The sequence below is a fragment of the Clupea harengus genome, chromosome 18 (assembly GCF_900700415.2).
Source record: "Clupea harengus chromosome 18, Ch_v2.0.2, whole genome shotgun sequence".
In the NCBI taxonomy this organism is placed as follows: domain Eukaryota; kingdom Metazoa; phylum Chordata; class Actinopteri; order Clupeiformes; family Clupeidae; genus Clupea; species Clupea harengus.
The window spans coordinates 18,313,699-18,332,646 of NC_045169.1; the positions used below are offsets into that span (position 1 = coordinate 18,313,699).

General features: G+C 47.1%; 1 protein-coding gene across 1 annotated transcript in view; it reads left to right on the forward strand.

Moving 5' to 3' along the window:
- dnah2 (dynein, axonemal, heavy chain 2) overlaps positions 1-18,948 on the forward strand; it is a 182,303-nt gene that overhangs the window by 131,288 nt on the left and 32,067 nt on the right. Inside the window, exons 51-67 of the mRNA XM_031584949.2 lie at positions 2,355-2,579; positions 4,032-4,136; positions 5,676-5,864; positions 6,996-7,081; positions 7,311-7,441; positions 8,045-8,194; positions 9,161-9,328; positions 9,616-9,776; positions 10,144-10,283; positions 11,522-11,654; positions 12,886-13,025; positions 13,516-13,726; positions 14,319-14,435; positions 14,957-15,098; positions 16,312-16,481; positions 16,878-16,994; positions 17,389-17,553. Of these exons, the coding sequence (XP_031440809.1) occupies positions 2,355-2,579; positions 4,032-4,136; positions 5,676-5,864; positions 6,996-7,081; positions 7,311-7,441; positions 8,045-8,194; positions 9,161-9,328; positions 9,616-9,776; positions 10,144-10,283; positions 11,522-11,654; positions 12,886-13,025; positions 13,516-13,726; positions 14,319-14,435; positions 14,957-15,098; positions 16,312-16,481; positions 16,878-16,994; positions 17,389-17,553 (2,550 nt within the window). The remainder of the gene's footprint in view (positions 1-2,354; positions 2,580-4,031; positions 4,137-5,675; positions 5,865-6,995; positions 7,082-7,310; positions 7,442-8,044; positions 8,195-9,160; positions 9,329-9,615; positions 9,777-10,143; positions 10,284-11,521; positions 11,655-12,885; positions 13,026-13,515; positions 13,727-14,318; positions 14,436-14,956; positions 15,099-16,311; positions 16,482-16,877; positions 16,995-17,388; positions 17,554-18,948) is intronic.

Sequence of the window (18,948 nt, forward strand, 5' to 3'; positions counted from 1 at the left end):
TGCTTCTGGGTGTGTCTCAGCACACATACATGAAGGCTGTCTCAGTTATTAACATGACTGAGTGACTTGTGTACTTTGACTGAACTTTTTCGTGAAAGATTTTCAGTTTTAGAGCAGGCTTATTGTTGTGGTAGGACATTCCAGGTGACTCTCGCTGTGACTGCCTCTGCCTCAGAGTCATGCTCCTCTTGTAGTAACTGTGATCCTTTGGGATTTCGCAGAAATGCTTTTCTTTCATACACCAGCCATCTTGGACGGCCAAACCACTAAGCACCAGTAATCAGTCTGAGACCACCCATTCCGAGTAAACCCTGAGCGTGGTATTTATTATATGTTCCCACATTTGGAAAGAGCTGTTTGCATGCGTGCACACACTCCCAAGGGGACAGACCTCCCCCATAAGCTTAGTGTTTCTGCCAGAGCCATGTGTCCCGTCTCAAATACTGCAGCACATCCAGATTTAGCTATTTCTGTGTTATCCCACACAGGCTGGTTAAAATAGGGGGTTATACTGTGAACACAGAGGAGCAGTCTGCACTGCGTGGTTCATACGGACTCCTAACCAGGTTACAGTACGCTGACTTTAAAACAGGATTAGAGGGGGATTTTTTTTCCAGTGGAAGTCTATATCATTGCCATGTCGAGTGATAAGAGTGATTTTATCGCAGATTAAAAAAGCTTTCTCCGCCACAGTTGGCTAGCAGTGCAGGCAGAATCTTTAATAGTGTTTGTCAGGGGTGCCACTCATATTACGTTCTGTTGGGCAAATGGGAACCGTTGAAGGCGGTTATTTTTTTCCCCTTTCTGACAAACACGAGTGTTTGTTAGAGACAAGACCTCTTGATTATTTATTGTGTAACTCCAGTAGAGAATTGCATTCTGTCACGGTGAGCTGCCTCAAATAAATAAATAAATAAATAAATAAATAAATAAATAATTGAAAGCATAAGAGCTCTGTTTGCTATTATCTGAAGGCTTTTTTGATGTTTGTTACCTTGAAAGGTGGTCGAGCACGGTGCTGACCTTTCCTGACTAAAATAATCCCTCGTTGTGTTGTGAATGTTGAGAGGCCGGCCTTTGTGGTCTCCATAATTCACTCTGGATGCGATTCATTTTTGATTTTGCACAGCGGCTCTTTTGTCAATGAACTGTGTTCTCATGATGGGTGTGTTGTGAGAGCCATGATGGCGTGGTAAAGCAGGAATCACACATTAGTCACTCTATATCCGACCATATGAGCAGCTGTTCTTTATAAAGGGGGGGGGGGGGGGGGGGGGGGGGGGGGGTGAGGGGGAGACATATAGACGCACTGATGATGTGATCATGGTGTGATGTGATCATCGCCTCCCTGATGAAAGATCTAGACCTAATTATGGTTTAAGTACACTTATACATGACTATACTGAAGGTTAATGAAGTGCACTAAAGACACATTAGTTTGTGACATGTTACTAAAGTAAATAAACATTTCGAAGTGCATAAAAAGCGGCTCTTCGGTCTATTTCTATTTACTCCCATGGGTGGCAGCCACAGATATGAGACGGCTGGGATGGTTCTGCTTTAACGCTGTAGTCAGAGCCGTGGGGGCACTGTGAAGCCACTGCCACTGCTCTTCACATTTACCCTCGGGCCCTTCCGCCCACGCTGGGCACAGAGGTGTGACGTGGGTCAGCAGGCGTGGGCACTTTGTTCCGCTCGGAGCCGTAGTGGCGGGCTCTTACGACTCACGCTCCCTCCCCGCGGCCATTACCCATCAGCCCTCAGGCCTGCTCCGCAATTAGCTGAGTCACGCTGGCGTCCGCGGGCACCTGGATGGAGGTAATTATGCCAGCGGGCCGAGAGGACAAAAGGCCCGTAGCCCACCTCACCGCCATCACAGTCATCAGTGCCATCGATACTCATACAATACACCGTGACAACCACCACGATCTACCATCATCATCATCATCATCTGTGATCATCATCTGTGATCATCATTCCGGACTTAGCCTCGGACTCTCTCTTCCTCACTCTTCCCTACTTTGAAATATCAGTGTTCATGTTGCCCTTCTCTATCGTGTGTGTGTGTGTGTCTGTGTGTGTGTCTGTGTGTGTGTCTGTGTGTATGTCTGTGTATCTGCTTATCTGTATATCCGTATCTGTCCATCTTTTTGTTTATCTCTCTGTATCTCTCGCATTTCAATTCTGTCTTTCTGTCTTCCCTTGTGTGTATTTTTGAAATGGCTGCTCTCTTGTCCCTCTCTCTCTTCTCTCTCTCTCTCTCCCACTCTCACTTCTCCCTCTCTCTCTTCTCCATCTCTCTCTCTCTCTCTCTTCTCTCTCTCTCTCTCTCTTCTCCTCCCTCCTCTCTCTAGACCACCTCTGATAACGTGCAGGCCATCATAGAGAGCCGCGTGGAGAAGCGTACTAAGGGGGTTTACGTGCCGGTGGGGGGGAAGCGCATGCTGGCCTTCCTGGACGACCTGAACATGCCGGCGGTGGATGACTTCGGCTCCCAGCCCCCCCTGGAGCTGCTGCGCCTCTGGATCGACTACGGCTTCTGGTACGACCGCCAGAAGCAGACCCTCAAGTGCGTCAAGGTGAGAGAGAAAAAAGAGAGAGAGGTTTTTTTTCTCGTTGCTTGCCTTTTGTTCTCTCTCGTCCCCTTTGTTTTGTTTGGAGTCCACAATGAATTCATAATAATTCACATCCATCTGTCTATCTGTATATGTTTGTCTGTCCGTATGTCTGGGCATGCTATACATAATAAATATATAGTGTTATATGACATGAAAAATAAAGATACATGTAAATGGTTAGATGCACTCATTAAAAACCTTTTTGTTAGAATTTTGTTTTGCCATTTCACAGCCTGTCTCCTCATTTACAGAGCTGTTTTGCCACACAAAATATTCCAAGATAATAATTAAAGAACAGATGAATGAACGAATGAGAAAGGCTTTTTTTCTCTCCATCTTGTTTTTCTTTTTTTGTAGCGCCTTTGATTTCCAGGTACAGAGTGATGGATATCTGAGAAGCACGCTTTGAAAACAGTTTTGTGTGATTGTCGGTTCAAACCCATTGATCTCTCAGACTGTGGCTTTTCTCTGCACTAAAAGCACCATAAGCCACAAAATGTCAGATGGCCTGATGGTTTGGACGCCCCTATTTTATCGGACTGCTTTTAGGCTTCAAATCATAAAAATAAAGGGCCAAAACGTGGTTTTCAGGTACAAAAGCAGAAAAACAAAAGCAGAAAAAAATAAAAAGAATATATATTTATATATAAAAACAGACCAAAAAATAAAAAAAGTCAACCAACAACCTACACTGTCTTGAGCATTCTACCATTTAGTATGTCTCTTTTCCAATAATGAACTCAGTTCTGTAATACCATACATTTATAAAGACCTGCTGTATCCATTGGTCTGGGCTACATAAAATCAATTTCTATTTTCTCATTTAGTCAGCATTCTGCTCAGCCTAATCCTGCTGCTCGTCGCGCGGACAACCTGCCATCATTGCGCGCACACAGATCTGCTCTATGAGTTGACCTTTACATGTATTTTCCCCAGAATGGCATCAGCCAGTACGCAATAGGGCAGCTCTGTTTACCGACCGCAGCAAAACCACAGAGCTGCACTGAAATCCACCCAGACATCCATTATTGGCTCATTCTCGTGGGGGGGGGTGGGGGCGGGGCGGGGGGGTATTGTGCCCAAGAGAACGCCGCAAATTACGGAGAGCCAATACTGACAGGCTCGGCTGACTTCCAACTCGTGTTTTGATAAATCGCGCCGTGCAACATATTGATAATTCAGACGAGCATTGACAAGTGGGCACTAGCTGGCGGTAAATACAAATTAATGTTTGTGTTGTTGTTGTTGTTGTGGAGGAGGAGCTGATGTAGATGTCCTGTTCGATTTGTCTTCGTGTTTGTCAGTTTGCCCAACCCTCTTTTTCTCTTGTGTTATCCGTGTCTTTTCTTGTGTATTGTGGTAGGACGTGTACCAGTTTGTGTAACACTCTCCTGTGCCAATCCTGTCTGGTAGGACATGTACCTGCTGACCTCGATGGGGCCCCCTGGTGGTGGGAGGACTCATATCTCTGGGCGCCTGCAGAGCCGCTTTAACCTCATCAACATGACCTTCCCTGCGGTGAGTGGTGATGAGCTCCACTGTGGGGTCTACCCCTCTTCTATTCTCTCCACTCTCAATACAGCGAGGGTCTCCACAGTGAGCTCCATTGTGGAGCCCACCCCAATCTATTCTCTCCACTCTCAATACAGCGAGGCTCTCCACAGCGAGCTCCATTGTGGGGACTACGTCTCGCCTCTCCTCTTCTCTTCTGTCTCACTGTAGGCCTCTCCAGTGAGCTCTGACCCAGAGCCCACTGCCCTGTTCCCTTCTCCAAACAAACACACAAGGACATAAGAGAGATAACACACACACACACACACACACACACACACACACACCATTTATGAAATGACTTCCAAATATTGACCAGTTACTTGGTCCCAGTGTGACAACACCTGCAGCTTCTGGTTTAGCATGGTGCCATCACGATGATGAACACTAGATGGGCTAAACTGATGCTGTTGCTACGGCGAAGCTGCAGCTTCCTCCTTATTTGCATGCCATGCGGACTGGCGTAATCAAGATTGAGCTGTAATGAAGATGGGGAAGATGGGGAAGATGGCGGTGATGGCGATGATGATAAGATCTGCCGAGTCCCAAGCAACATTGATTGGTGTGGAATGCACTTCTGTGATTTGATTTGATTGTTCCCATGACGGTTCTCCCTTGTTCTTCGTCACACACCCTCCACGCCGAGTCTTTGCCGTTACACCCTCCACTACTCATTACTGCACCCATCTCCCCCTCCTGATTATATCTTCATTCCTGTTTTCTGCCTCCCTTTATCTTTTACTTTATTTTTATTCTTGTGTCCCTTCATCACACAGCCACCACCACCACCACCATCATCATCATCATCATCTAGCATTTTAGCATTTTCATAATCAGTTCCTTTTCCCCAAAATAGTTCAAATGCAGGGAAGGCAATCATCTTGTCATTCAAGCGATGCATCTGTCTCTGTCTCTTCTTTTTTTCCTCTCTCGTTATCGTTTCCTCTCTGTTTCTGTTGCTTGCTCATTCTCTTCCTCTCCTTCTCCCTTTCACTGTCTCTCTTTCTCTCCTTCTCCCTTTCACTGTCTCTCTTTCTCTCTTCCTCTCCTTCTCCCTTTCACTGTCTCTCTTCCTCTCCTTCTCCCTTTCACTGTCTCTCTTCCTCTCCTTCTCCCTTTCACTGTCTCTCTTTCTCTCCTTCTCCCTTTCACTGTCTCTCTTCCTCTCTTCCTCATTATGGTTGTGGTTTGTTTTTGGAGTCTGTTAACAGTGTTAAGTTTCTGCGCTACTATATATTTTTTGGTTGTTTTTTTCTGTTTGTTTGTGGTTTTTGACTTGTATGTTTACCTGCACTTAATAATTTATTTTCTGTGTATATGTTGTTTTATTAGTGAATAACTGTAACAGTTGTGTTCGATAAGTCTTGAAATACCTCCAAGGAACATAAAAGTCTACAACTGTCTCTTCTCCCTCTCTCTCTCTCTCCCTTTCTCTCTCTCTCTCTCCCTTTGTCTCTCTCTCTCCCTTTCCCTCCCTCTCTCCCTGTCTCTCCTCCGTCCCTGCAGGAGTCTCAGATCAAGCGTATCTATGGCACCATGATAAACCAGAAGCTGCAGGAGTTTGAGGAGGAGGTGAAGCCCATCGGGGGCATCCTGACTCAGGCCACGCTGGAGCTCTACTACGCCATCGTCGCCCGCTTTCTGCCCACGCCCGCCAAGATACACTACCTTTTCAACCTCAGGGACATCTCTAGGGTAAGACACACACACACACACACACACACACACACACACACACACACTCTCACAAATACACACACACATGCTCACAAACACAAGGTACACTACCTCTTCAACCTCAGGGACATCTCTAAGGTAGGGCACACACACACACACACACACACAGACACACACACACACACACACACACACACTTACACTCTCACACATACACACACAAATGCTCACAAACACAAGGTACACTACCTCTTCAACCTCAGGGACATCTCTAAGGTAGGGCACACACACACACGCACACACAGACACACACACACACATACACACTTACACTCTCAAACATACACACAAAAACACACACACACACAAGATACAGTACCTCTTCAACCTGAGAGACATCTCCAAGATTGGGTATATAACACACACATGTATATACACACCCACACAGGTGTGTAGGAATAAGCTCTGTTTCCCTCACACAGACACACATACACACACACACACACACACACACACACACACACACACACACACACACACATACACATGTAGTTCACAATAATCAGCCAGAGCCCAAGAGGCTAGTTCGGGTAAAGCTTTGCCTTGTTTGCCCTTCCTCAAAGAATACTCCAAAAAGATTGAACTACTTCAGTCACGGACTCATTCAAGGCAACAGTAAATGCAAATGGAATGAAAAACTTCTTTTTTGCATAAGAACCCAAACTAGTATACTGGTGTTTTGTGTCTGGCATTTCAGTTTTCTTTTCTTTTTGTTATCCAACTTGATGTCAAGCTTGAACGAATGCCGCTCTTGTCTTTTAATCTTCCATATCCTATACTGTATGCCTTCAGCTCTAACAGACCCACACATACAACACATACATACGCACACACACACACACACACACACACACACACACACAGACACACACACACACACACACACACACACACATACCTTTTTACAGTGTGCCTTGTTAAAAAGCTCTCATTAAATCGTGTGGAAGCCTCGCTTTTGTCCTTTTTTTTACTGTTTCTGAAGTGCTTGTTAGCTAAGTGCTGCTCTCTGATGTTGTCAAGCTGTGTAACAGTGTTACGCGTGTGTGTGTGTGTGTGTGTGTGTGTGTGTGTCCCTTGTCTTCTCTGCAGGTGTTCCAAGGCTTGCTTAGAGCCCACAGAGACTTCCACGACACCAAACAAAGCATCACTCGCCTTTGGATCCATGAGTGCTTCAGGTACATCTCCTGCACACCCCTCTGCATCTCTCTTGCACACCCATAAACCATTATCTACGACACCCACATCAAACTTCGTGTTTTTGAGTGTTTTCTCTGTATTTTTGTGTGGTGACTGTGGTTGCATGTGTGTGTGTGTGTGTGTGGTTGTGTGTGTGTGTGTGTGTGTGTGTGTGTGTGTGTGTGTGTGTGTGTGTGTGTGTGTGTGTGTGTGTGTGTGTGTGTGCAGGGTGTTCTCCGACCGGCTGGTGGACCAGGCAGACATGGAGGCGTTTGTGGCGCTGCTGACAGACAAACTGGGCTCTCTGTTTGAGCAGACCTACCACAACATCTGCCCCAACAAACAGCAACCCATATTCGGTAGGAAGGCCTGTCCCGTTTGTTTGTTTGTTTGTTTGTTTGTCTGTGTGGGTTGGTTTGTTTGTCAGATAGATGAGCTTTTGATTGGATGGGTAGATGGACGGCAAAGATGTTAGGACTCAAATAGCAGCAGATCAAAAGATTAAAAAAAAGGTAAATCGACTATTGAGTATTCAGGAGTTATACATATATTCCAGCATATTCAACACCCCTGTTCCGCATGTGTGGTGTGTGTCTGTCTGTCTGTGTGTGTGTGTGTGTGTGTGTGTGTGTGTGTGTGTGTGTGTGTGTGTGTGTGTGTGTGTCTGTCTGTGTGTGTGTATGGGTGGGTGTGCTGGTTGTGCTGGTTGTGCTGGGTGTTCTGGTAGTTTGTAAGTACTACATGTTTATGCATGCACATGCCAGATGTCCCAGCATGTCATATACTGTGTGTGTGTGTGTAGCCGTTTGTTAATGTTTCTGTTACACACACACACACACATATGCTCTATGTTTACACATGCTGTCTTCTTGTGTGTGTGTGTGTGTGTGTGTGTGTGTGCGTTTGCGTGCGTGCGTGCGTGCGTGCGTGCGTGCGTGTGTGTGTGTGTGTGTGTGTTGTAGGTGACTTCCTGAGGGAACCGCGCGTGTACGAGGACCTGCTGGACTTCAAGGCCCTGAAGAGCTTCATGGAGACCCAGCTGGAGGACTACAGCCTGACCCCCGGCGTGGTGCCCATGAGCCTGGTGCTCTTCCGCGACGCCATCGAGCACGGTCAGGCAAATTAGCCTACAAATCACATCACAATTAGACTACAAATCCCACAACACAGCCAGTAATTACACTGCCGGGCCCCCGCCACCAGCTTTCGCAATTACGCCGTAAATCCCGCGCCACGATAAACAATGCCGCTGCAAGTCCCACAACACAGTATGCAATTAGGCGGCATATCACTCACCAGCGTATATAATTGCACCGCAAATCACAAAGCATAGTAAGTAACTCTGCATTGTCTCAAACTGATAGATGAGGCAATTAGCCAGTACTGTATCTCCCGTGTAAGTTATGGCGTGGGAGTGTGGGTGTGGGTGTGGGAGTGTGTGTGTGTGTGTGTGTGGGTGTGTGTTTGGGTGTGGGTGTATGTGTGCATGTGTATACATTATTTTGATGCAGAGCCACACACACAAAATCAATAGTTCATAGTGGCCTTGTTTGTTTTGATTGGAGAAGACCATTCTGTAGGTTTTGCATCATGAAATTATCATTTGTCACTGTCTGAATTATGCACACCCTGGAGGTCGCTTTCGTTGTTGCGCTAACCTTTTCGCTGCGGTCCTGAAACAAAACAGCTGGCCTGCCAAACTCATCTGTAATGAGGACTGAACTTTATCTGTGTGCGTGTGCGTGTGTGTGTGCATGTGTGTGTATGCGCACGTGTGTGTGTGCATGTGTGTGTATGCGCGCGCGTGTGTGCATGTGTGTGTATGCGCACGTGTGTGTGCATGTGTGTGTATGCGCACGTGTGTGTGTGCATAGTGTGTATGCGCGCGCGTGTGTAGGTGTTTGTTTGTCCTTGTGAGGGTGCTGACATCTCTGTATAACTAAGTGGGCTGTGTGCATTTGTCCTTGTATGGGTGCTAATGTCTCTATGTTTCTCTTTTGCTGTGTGTGTGCATTTGTGTGTGCGCATGTTTTTTTTTGTGTGTGTGTGTGTGTGTGTGTGTGTGTTCTGCTCCTCAGTGACGCGTGTGGTGCGTGTAATCAGTCAGCCACGGGGCAACATGCTGCTGGTGGGGATCGGAGGCTCCGGGCGCCAGAGTCTCGCCCGCCTGGCTGCCTACACCTGCGAATACCTGCTCTTCCAGGTGGAGGTCACGAAGCAGTATCGCAAGCAGGAGTTCAGAGAAGGTACCTCTCCTACCAGTCACACTTCATACAAGTACCATAGCAACTCAATCAGTAAACCAACCAAACAGTTCTCTCTAGGGAACACTCATACTAATAAAACATCGCCTGTGCGTTCCTTGTACTTTAATTTCCTTCAGATCTCGCTAATTATACTTGAGCACAGCTGCCTATTTTAACATTAATTTCATTAGCGCACTCAAACGCTCAGCAGAGGTTGTATTGCTGATAAACTGTGCTGCATTGCCACCTTATGGGTGAATTTTCATTGCATTACTTAAAATACACAGACATAAAGAGGTTGTACCGCATGGCGGGAGTGGACAACAAACCCACGGTGTTCCTGTTCAACGACACACAGATCGTGGACGAGTCCTTCCTGGAGGACATCAACAACATCCTCAGCTCCGGGGAGGTGCCCAACCTCTACAAGTCCGATGAGTTTGAGGAGGTAGCGATGCTGTCAGTCTGTTTTCTTCTTTTCTGTTGTGCTTCTTCTTTCCCACCCCCAGGAATAGTGTCTGTGTGATGTTTGATGATGTGTGTGTGTGCACTTCGGTATCTGTGGTGTCATAGCGACATGCATGCATAAGCACAAGCACACATTTGTGTGCACTTACAAATGGGGAAAAGACGACGAGATCTCTTTCTGAAATGCGTTTTTAATAGTAATTATAATGTGTATGTCTGTATATGTTTATGTGTTTGTTTGGTTGTGTGTGTGTGTCTGTGTGTGTGTATGTGTGTGTGTATGTGTGTGTGTGTGGTTACTGGTTATGGTGTTTGATGGTGTGGATCTCTCCTCCTGGTCTCATCAGGTCCAAAGTGCTCTATCAGACTCGGCCCGTAAAGACAACATCCTGGAGACGTCCGAGTCCATGTTCGCCTACCTCATCGAGCGTGTCCGGAACAACCTGCACATAGTGCTGTGTATGAGCCCAGTTGGAGACCCCTTCAGGTAGTGCCCTTGTGTTTCATGCAGATACACACACGCACACGCACACACACACACATACACACACACACACACACACACACACACATACACACACACACACACACACACACACACACACACACACACACACACGACCCCGCTGTGTCACTAGGCACCTACTGCATCCTTCTGTATCACTAGGCAGAAATACAGACAAATACATACTAATGATCTCTGAATCACTTGGCACCTCCTTGAGCACTTGAGCTGAAGTCTGTTCATCTTCTGCTCCTCAGTGGCAAACACACAAACACAATAACTCACATGCTCTCACACACACACACACACACACACACACACACACACACACACACACACATACAGGTCTATCTTTCTCATTAATTTACATCCCTTGCTGATCCCGCCCCCGGCGCTCTGGTTGTCGTGTGTCCGGCGACGGATTTTTATGGAACCCCAGGGCAACCCCTCTAATTAAAACTGACCGCCCGCATTCCGGTCTGATTCACCTTGCTGTTCATGTCTGGGCTTAGCAGTGGGTGGCCAAACCCGACCAGCCACCAGCACCGGCTGGGCTTGGACATTCAGGCCAAATCACTGCATTTCCTCCCTGTCCACCCCCAACTGTGTACCTGGGGGTAACGCAGATTTAGACGTGGGTGGTGCGGCGGGGTTTAGCTGGTGATGGAGGGCACAGGTGAGTGAACATAACGAGTGTTGGGAGGCCGTGACGACACAGAAAACTGCCCACCGTTAAAACGATTTTCCATCAAGGATGAGAATGTCGTGGCCTGTTTTGCGCCTCCCCTGCAGTGCGGCCACCTTACTGCATAGCCAGCGGACATGCGGACTGAAGCAGGGAAAGCCACAGGTGAGTGGACAACACAGTCGCGAGTGGCCGATGCGTCACGGAAAACCGTCCAACCAGTGAAGCCCTGAAGACACCCGACCTGAATCGCTCACATGGACAGCGCCCCCTGCAGGCAGTTTGCAGCTACTAGGCTGAGACTGTCCTGCTGTTTCAGAGGATAGTGCAGGGCTAGATGTGCTTATGTAGGGTCTGATGGCTTTCATGGTCAGGAAGCAGAAAAGCACAGGCCTTTTTTAGACCAGTTTGCAATGATTGTGTCGTTTCTTTTGTGTGTTTGAGGATATTTTCTGTTTTTTGTTTGTGTGTCTTAAATATGGAATCAAATAAAGTATGTAAAATGTGTGTGTGTGTGTGTGTGTGTGTTTCATAGGAACTTTATCCGTCAGTACCCTGCTCTGGTGAACTGCACCACCATTGACTGGTTCTCTGAATGGCCACGTGACGCCCTGCTGGAGGTGGCTGAGAGGTACCTGGACGGCATAGCCCTGGGGAATGTGGAGGCAGTAAGTCTCTCTAACACACACACACCCACACACACACACACACACCTCACAGGCAACTAAACACACAGGCAAACAAAAAAACAGACAAGTCACACATACACACATGACCACGTCACACATACACACTCAGAAAACTATCACAAACCCTCCCTGTCTACTTTCTTTACTGTTACTCACACAGGAGGAAACACACACAAATGCACACGCACACACACACACACACACACATATATGCACTTAAGCACACCCGCCATGTCAAAAATCCCCCAGCCATCTAGCTCCTCCAGTGTGAGATGTTGATGGTGCTGTTAGTGATTGGTAACTTGATTGAGCAAGGTCACTCCCCCTGTCTATTGTTTTGTATCATTTTTGTTTGTTTTGTGCAATAATGTATTTATTGTGCAATAATTCATTCATGCAGTCATTCAAAGTTTGTATTTTTATAGTATGCTGCTATTTAACTGCTTTTCTTTGCCTGATTTGCATAAAAGATGACCCACAAGATGCGCACAAGAATTCCAGTGTACCTGTACTGTCATGTACCTGTGCAAATGGCAACAAAATCTCTAATCTAATCTGATCCAATCGAATCTGATCTGATCTAATCTGTCTCTACCGTGGAGAGCACAGCCATCCTTTGATATGAGGTCTGGGGGATTATGGAGGAGGCAGGGAGACATCACAGAGTTACACATTACTATTAGAGACAGACACACACACACACACACATACGCACACACATACACACACACACACACACACACACACACACACACGCACACACACACACACACGCACGCACACACACACACGCACGCACACACACACACACACACACACACACACAGCACACACACTACACAATCATGTGCTCACATGCGCACACGTACAAAAACACACACACACACACACACACACACACACACACACACTACACACTCACGTGCTCACATAAGCACACGTACACACACACAGCACACAAAGAGATACACACACACATTTATTCTCTATAAGAACACTTGACCTTCAGCCCCACTGAGGCCTGAGTAGAAACACGACTGAGATTGTGTGTCTGTGTGTGTGTGTGTGTGTGTCTGTGTGTGTGTGTGTGTGTGTGTGTGTGTGTGTCTGTGTGTGTCTGTGTGTGTCTGTGTGTGTGTGTGTGTCTGTGTGTGTGTGTGTGTGTGTGTGTGTGTGTGTGTGTCTGTGTGTGTGTGTTTGTATTCTACAGATCCAGAGCAAGGTGGCGACCATCTTTGTGACCATGCACCAGTCAGTCACCGTCTTCTCTCTGCGGATGAAGGAGGAGTTGAAGAGGCACAACTATGTCACCCCCACTAACTACCTGGAGCTGGTGTCTGGATACAAGAAGTAATTGCCCCTCCATCCATCTGCCCCCTCTCTCCTGGCCATCACGCTCCCTCTCCCTAACCTCACCTATTGCTGCCTCTCCGTCCCCTCGCTCTCATTCTGTCCTTCTCTTTGGCTCTCACTGGCTTTTTTTCCGCTGCTTCTCACCTTCTCTTTTTTTTATCTGGCCTGTTTGTTCTCCCCTCTCTGTCTCACACTCTCTCTGTCTCCCTCTCTGTCTCTGTCTCTCTCTCTCTCTCTCTCTCTGTCTTGCTCTCGCTCTCTCTGTCTTGCTCTGTTCAGTTAAATTATGTTGACTTCTAAGATCCCTGACTTGCAAGCCTTCCTATGCCCAGTAAACAAGCAAAGAATGTAAACACAAATATACTGTATGTGTATACAAAGATATATATGAATTGTGTTGTTTCAAAGGAAATTGTTTTATCTCAACCCCCCCCCAAACACACACACACACACACACACACACACACACACACACACACTTCCTCAGGCTGCTGGCGGAGAAGCGCGGTGAGCTGGGCGAACAGGTGACTAAGCTGCGTAACGGACTCTTTAAGATCGACGACACGCGTACCAAGGTGGAGGCCATGTCTGTGGAGCTGGAGGAGGCCAAGAAGAAGGTGGCCGAGTTCCAGAAGCAGTGCGAGGAGTACCTGGTCACCATCGTCCAGCAGAAGAGAGAAGCCGACGAACAGCAGAAGGTGTGTGTGTGTGTGTGTTTGAGTGAGAGAGAGAGAAAGTGTATGTGTTTGAGTGAGGGCTTGTGTGTATGTGTTTAAGTTGTGTTTGTGTACATGCACCTTTGTGTGTGTGTTAGTGTGTGGCTTGCATTATCTGACAGAGTACCAGACCAACATCCTGGAGAATGAGAAGGTGTGTGTGAGTGTGTGTGAGACAGAAAGACTACCTAGTCCTCATTATCTGGCATAGGAAAGAAGCAGAAGGTGTTTCTGTGTGTGCGGCAGACATGAAGATGTAACTGTTCTGTTTATATCTTTCCGTTTGAGCGCAATTGGAGCAGATGTGCTTTTTCCTCTAGAACACAGACACATTGTGTGTGTGTGTGTGTGTGTGTGTGTGTGTGTGTGTGTGTGTGTGTGTGTGTGTGTGTGTGTGTGTGTGTGCGTGTATCTGTGTGTGTGTGTTTGTGTATGTGTGTGTGTGTGTGTGTGCGCGCCCGCGCATGTGTGTCTGTGTGTGTGTGTGTGTGTGTGTGTGTGTCTGTGTGTGTCTGTGTGTGTGTCTGTGTCTGTGTCTGTGTGTGTGTGTGTGTGTGTCTGTGTGTGTGTGCAGGCGGTCAGTGCACACAGTGAGAAGATCGGTGCTGAGGAGATTAAGTGTAAGGCCATGGCTGAGAACGCCCAGAGGGACCTGGATGAGGCCCTCCCTGCTTTAGCAGAGGCCATGAAGGTGAGCAGCCACCACTGAGCTCTGCTCCAGCTGTCTGGCCACTAACTGCCACCCGCTCTCCACCCAACCCCCCCCCCCCACACACACACACAAAATCCTCCTCCTCCTCCCCCTCCCACCCATCCTCCTCTTCCTCCCCCTCCTCCACCTTCTCCTTCCCTTACTGTCCCTCATCTCTCCTCTCTCCATTTTTGCTCTTCTCCTTTCAACTCCCTCTCTTCTATCCATGCCTTCCTCAGTCCACTCTCATTTTTCTATTCTGTTCTTCCGCTGTCTTCTTTCTCTCTCCAGTCCCTTTCTCTCTTTTTTTCTCCACCCTCTCTATCCTCCCTTTCACACACTTCTGGTGTCCTTTCAACACTTACCTCCTTACCCCCATGTTGTTTCTTATGTCTTTTCTCTTCTGCTCCCCGCCTCTCCTCTCCCCTCATTTATTCTGACTCATGCCTCTCTCGCTCTCTCTCTCTTCCGCTCTCTCACTCTCTCTCTCTCTCTCTTCCTGTGTTCTCTGTTCTCCACAGGCGCTGGAGTCTCTGAACAAGAAGGACATGACGGAAATCAAGTCGTACGGCCGCCCCCCTGCCCTGGTGGAGACCGTCATGCAGGCCGTCATGATCCTCTTATGCGTCGAACCCACCTGGGCAGAGGCCAAGAGACAGCTGGGTAATCAGAGGAGACAGGAGCGAGAGCAGGAGAGAGAGGAGGAGAGAGAGCAGGAGAGAGAGGAGGAGAGAGAGCAGGAGAGAGAGACTGGAGTAAAGCGGAGAGAGAGGAGGAGGAGAGAGAGAGGAAGAGACAGTGGGGGTGGGGGCAGGGAGAGGAATAAAGAGCAGGAGGGAGAAAAGGAGAGGAAGAGAGAGAAGACAGAGAGGAATAGAGCATAGGTTAAAGAGGAGTGGAGAGAGATAAAAGAGGTGGGGGGAGTGTAACGAGCAGGGAAGAAAGAGAGGAGTTGAGTAAAGGGGGTGGGGGTGACAGAAATAATTATTGTTATATAAAGTGTTGTTGTACTTGAAAGAGTAATTATATGTTGCATCCTTCACTCGAATGCTTTGACAATACAAATGTATATTTATTTATATCTGACGTTGAGCATTAATAGCATGAATGTAGGTGCTGTAGGGTTTGGAACAGAGCAGAGAGGGAGAGAGAGGGGTTTACTAAAACATGACGGGGCAAAAAAACACAAAGAAAATAAAAGAGAAAAGATAGAGAGAAAGAGCCCAGTAAAGGAAAAAAATCCCTGTGTCATAGACAGAATATCCAAGGCAGAAATAAGAAGGACTGCAAAAGTGCACAAAAGAACACATGTGAAATATTGACTATAAGACTGAAGGAAGAGATGAAATAAGGCAGTCAAAAAAACAGCCTCAGGAAAGTAGAAGAAAGCAGGAGTGAAGATGAGAGTGGATGGAGTAGTAGTGAACGTAGTGCCAGACTAGAGCTGTAGTGTCTCTCTGTCTCTCTCACTGGTCATTTGCCCCTGTAGTGTCTCTCTGTCTCTCTCACTGGTCATTTGCCCCTGTAGTGTCTCTCTGTCTCTCTCACTGGTCATTTGCCCCTGTAGTGTCTCTCTCACTGGTCACTTGCCCCTGTAGTGTCTCTCTCACTGGTCACTTGCCCCTGTAGTGTCTCTGTCTCTCTCACTGGTCATTTGCCCCTGTAGTGTCTCTCTGTCTCTCTCACTGGTCATTTGCCCCTGTAGTGTCTCTCTGTCTCTCTCACTGGTCATTTGCCCCTGTAGTGTCTCTCTGTCTCTCTCACTGGTCATTTGCCCCTGTAGTGTCTCTCTCACTGGTCATTTGCCCCTGTAGTGTCTCTCTGTCTCAGTCTTTGTGGTAATTTGTGGTCTTTCTGGTTATTTGCCCCCCGGCAGGCGAGTCCAACTTCATCAAGCAGCTGATGCACTTTGACACGGACAACATCTCGGACCGCGTGCTGAAGAAGATCGGCCAGTACTGCACGCAGCCCGACTTCCAGCCCGAGATCATCGGACGGGTTTCGCTCGCCGCCCGATCCCTCTGCATGTGGGTCCGTGCCATGGAGGTCTGGAGTGCTCTCAGTCTAATCACACACACACACCACACACACACACACACACACACACACACACACACACACACACTCCAACACACACACACACACACACACACACTCCAACACATACAGACACATAGGGAGAGATAATCTAGAAGAGCCTTTAGTTCAAATTTAAGTTTAAGTTAAGATTTTTATATTTGGTTTTTAACTAATGTTTTTCTTCAATATATTCATACAAAATGCTTCCAGTCCGTTCCCATAGATTCATTCAGTTCACTGAAATGCTGTGTTTGTGTTTAGATTTCTCTTTGTGTCTGTTTGTTCATGTGTGTGTGTGTGTGTTTGTGTGCGTGTGTGTGTGTGTGTGTGTGTGTGTGTGTGTGTGTGTGTGTGTTTCTACAGGTGTATGGGCGCATCTTCAGAGTGGTGGAGCCCAAGAGAGCTCGGCTGAACGCGGCCACGTCCCAGCTGGCAGAGAAACAGAGCATCTTGGCAGATTCCAAGGCCAAACTCAGAGAGGTGTGTGTGTGTGTGTGTGTGCCAGAAGACTGTAGTGAGTCACATAGCCATGTGATTGTGTTGGTTTGGGTGTCAAATGGTGTTTTCACATCAAATAATCAAGCCTCGTCAAGAGCATCGTTTATGTGAGTTTGTGTACACGTGCGTGTTTGTCAATGCGTGTTTGTTTGTTGTCAGTCTGTATTTAGTTGTATTTATTAGTGTGTGTCTGTATGTGTGTGTGTGTGATGTGCTTGACGTGTTTTCACACGTGTGTGTGTTTGTGTGTATGATGTGTGTGTGTGTGTGTGTGTGTGTGTATGATGTGTGTGTGTGTGTGTATGATGTGTGTGTGTGTGTGTGTGTGTGTGTGTGTGTGTGTGTGTGTGTGTGTGTGTGTGTGTGTGTGTATCAGGTGGGAGAGAAGCTGGAGCAGCTGAAGAGTTCCTACGATGAGAAGCTGGCCCAGAAGGAGGACCTGCGCCGGCGCTCAGAGGACATGGAGCTGAAGCTGGACCGCGCCGGCAAACTGGTCACCGGACTCGCCGGGGAGAGAGTGCGCTGGGAGCAGACAGTGGTGGTAGGCAGACATACACACACACACACACACACACACACACACACACACACACACACACACATACACACACACACACACACTGAGCTGAAGCTAGCACTCATCAGAGAGAGTGTGCTGGGAAGAGACTCTGTGTGTTTGTATGTTTGCCTACCAAAACACGCACAAACACAAAAGAATTGTGCAACTAGACTTCCTGGAGAGAATACACTGGGAAGAGACTACTGGTGCCTAACCACTCATGCACACAAGACATACACACTCAAAATACATACTAGATAGACATACTGTGTGTGTGTCCACCCAAACCCAAACACACACACAAACACACACACACACACACTGAGCTGAAGCTAGACTGGGCCAGAGGGACAGTGTGCTGGGAGGAGACTCACACACACACACACACACACACACACGTTACAGAAGCACACATACCGTAGAGCTTCGGTTAATAGCCCGGGGTTTTATTTGCTTCATTCACTGAACTCAACCTGCTTATATTTGGGACAGGTGTCTGTAAGGGATAGGCCTTTAATAAAACTCCTGCAAAGATGGGAAATACAATCAAATTGATTATTTAAACTAGTATGAATATTACTTGTATACAAATTAGGCTATCGGATAACATATCAAATACAAATCCTTAATTTCATTTAGCTCAGAGAGACAGTACATCTGGGCCCACATGCACAGAAACAGAGACAGAGAGAGAGACCCTATTTGGCATTCCAGAAAGGAAAAGGGCTGAACACTAAACAGAAGGGTGGGGGGACTTTTATTTTGTAGCCAGCAATGGAACCAAAACAAGCAACACTGTGCAGGAAGGGGCGAAAGTTTTGTTTATGTGAAGTGCATTCTTCGCTTGACAAACAATGTTAGCAGACAGTGAGCAATGGACTTAACGTGACAATATTCACAACCTTTTATGAAAAACTGTTTTGATTATTTTGATTGGTGGACCCTTACTAGACTAAAGGAATATAAATAATCTTGTTTACCATGCCTGTAAATCTGAATGAATTATACTTTGAGCGCTCATGGGGAATCTAACCAATCTAACTATGTGTAGCATGTTCATATTGTCAAGATTTTAAATATTTCATGTTAGTATGCACGATCTAAGTGTTAAGTTTAGAACTAGCTCAAGTGGGCGACCTGTGGGGCTTTAAAGAACAGATCCCGTTCCTCTACAGGAGACCTGTGTTTATTTTTCAAAACGCGTAGCCACACCCGACCATTAAAAGGGCCTCAGTGTTTAATTGGGGCTCGACTCTTAATTAACGTTTTAGGGTACACACACCCTCAAGCAGGCATTCTTATATCTATGGCTGCTCGCATTACTAATGTCACAGTTTATCAGTCTCCAAGGAGATCTCTATGGCAACTGCTGCCGTG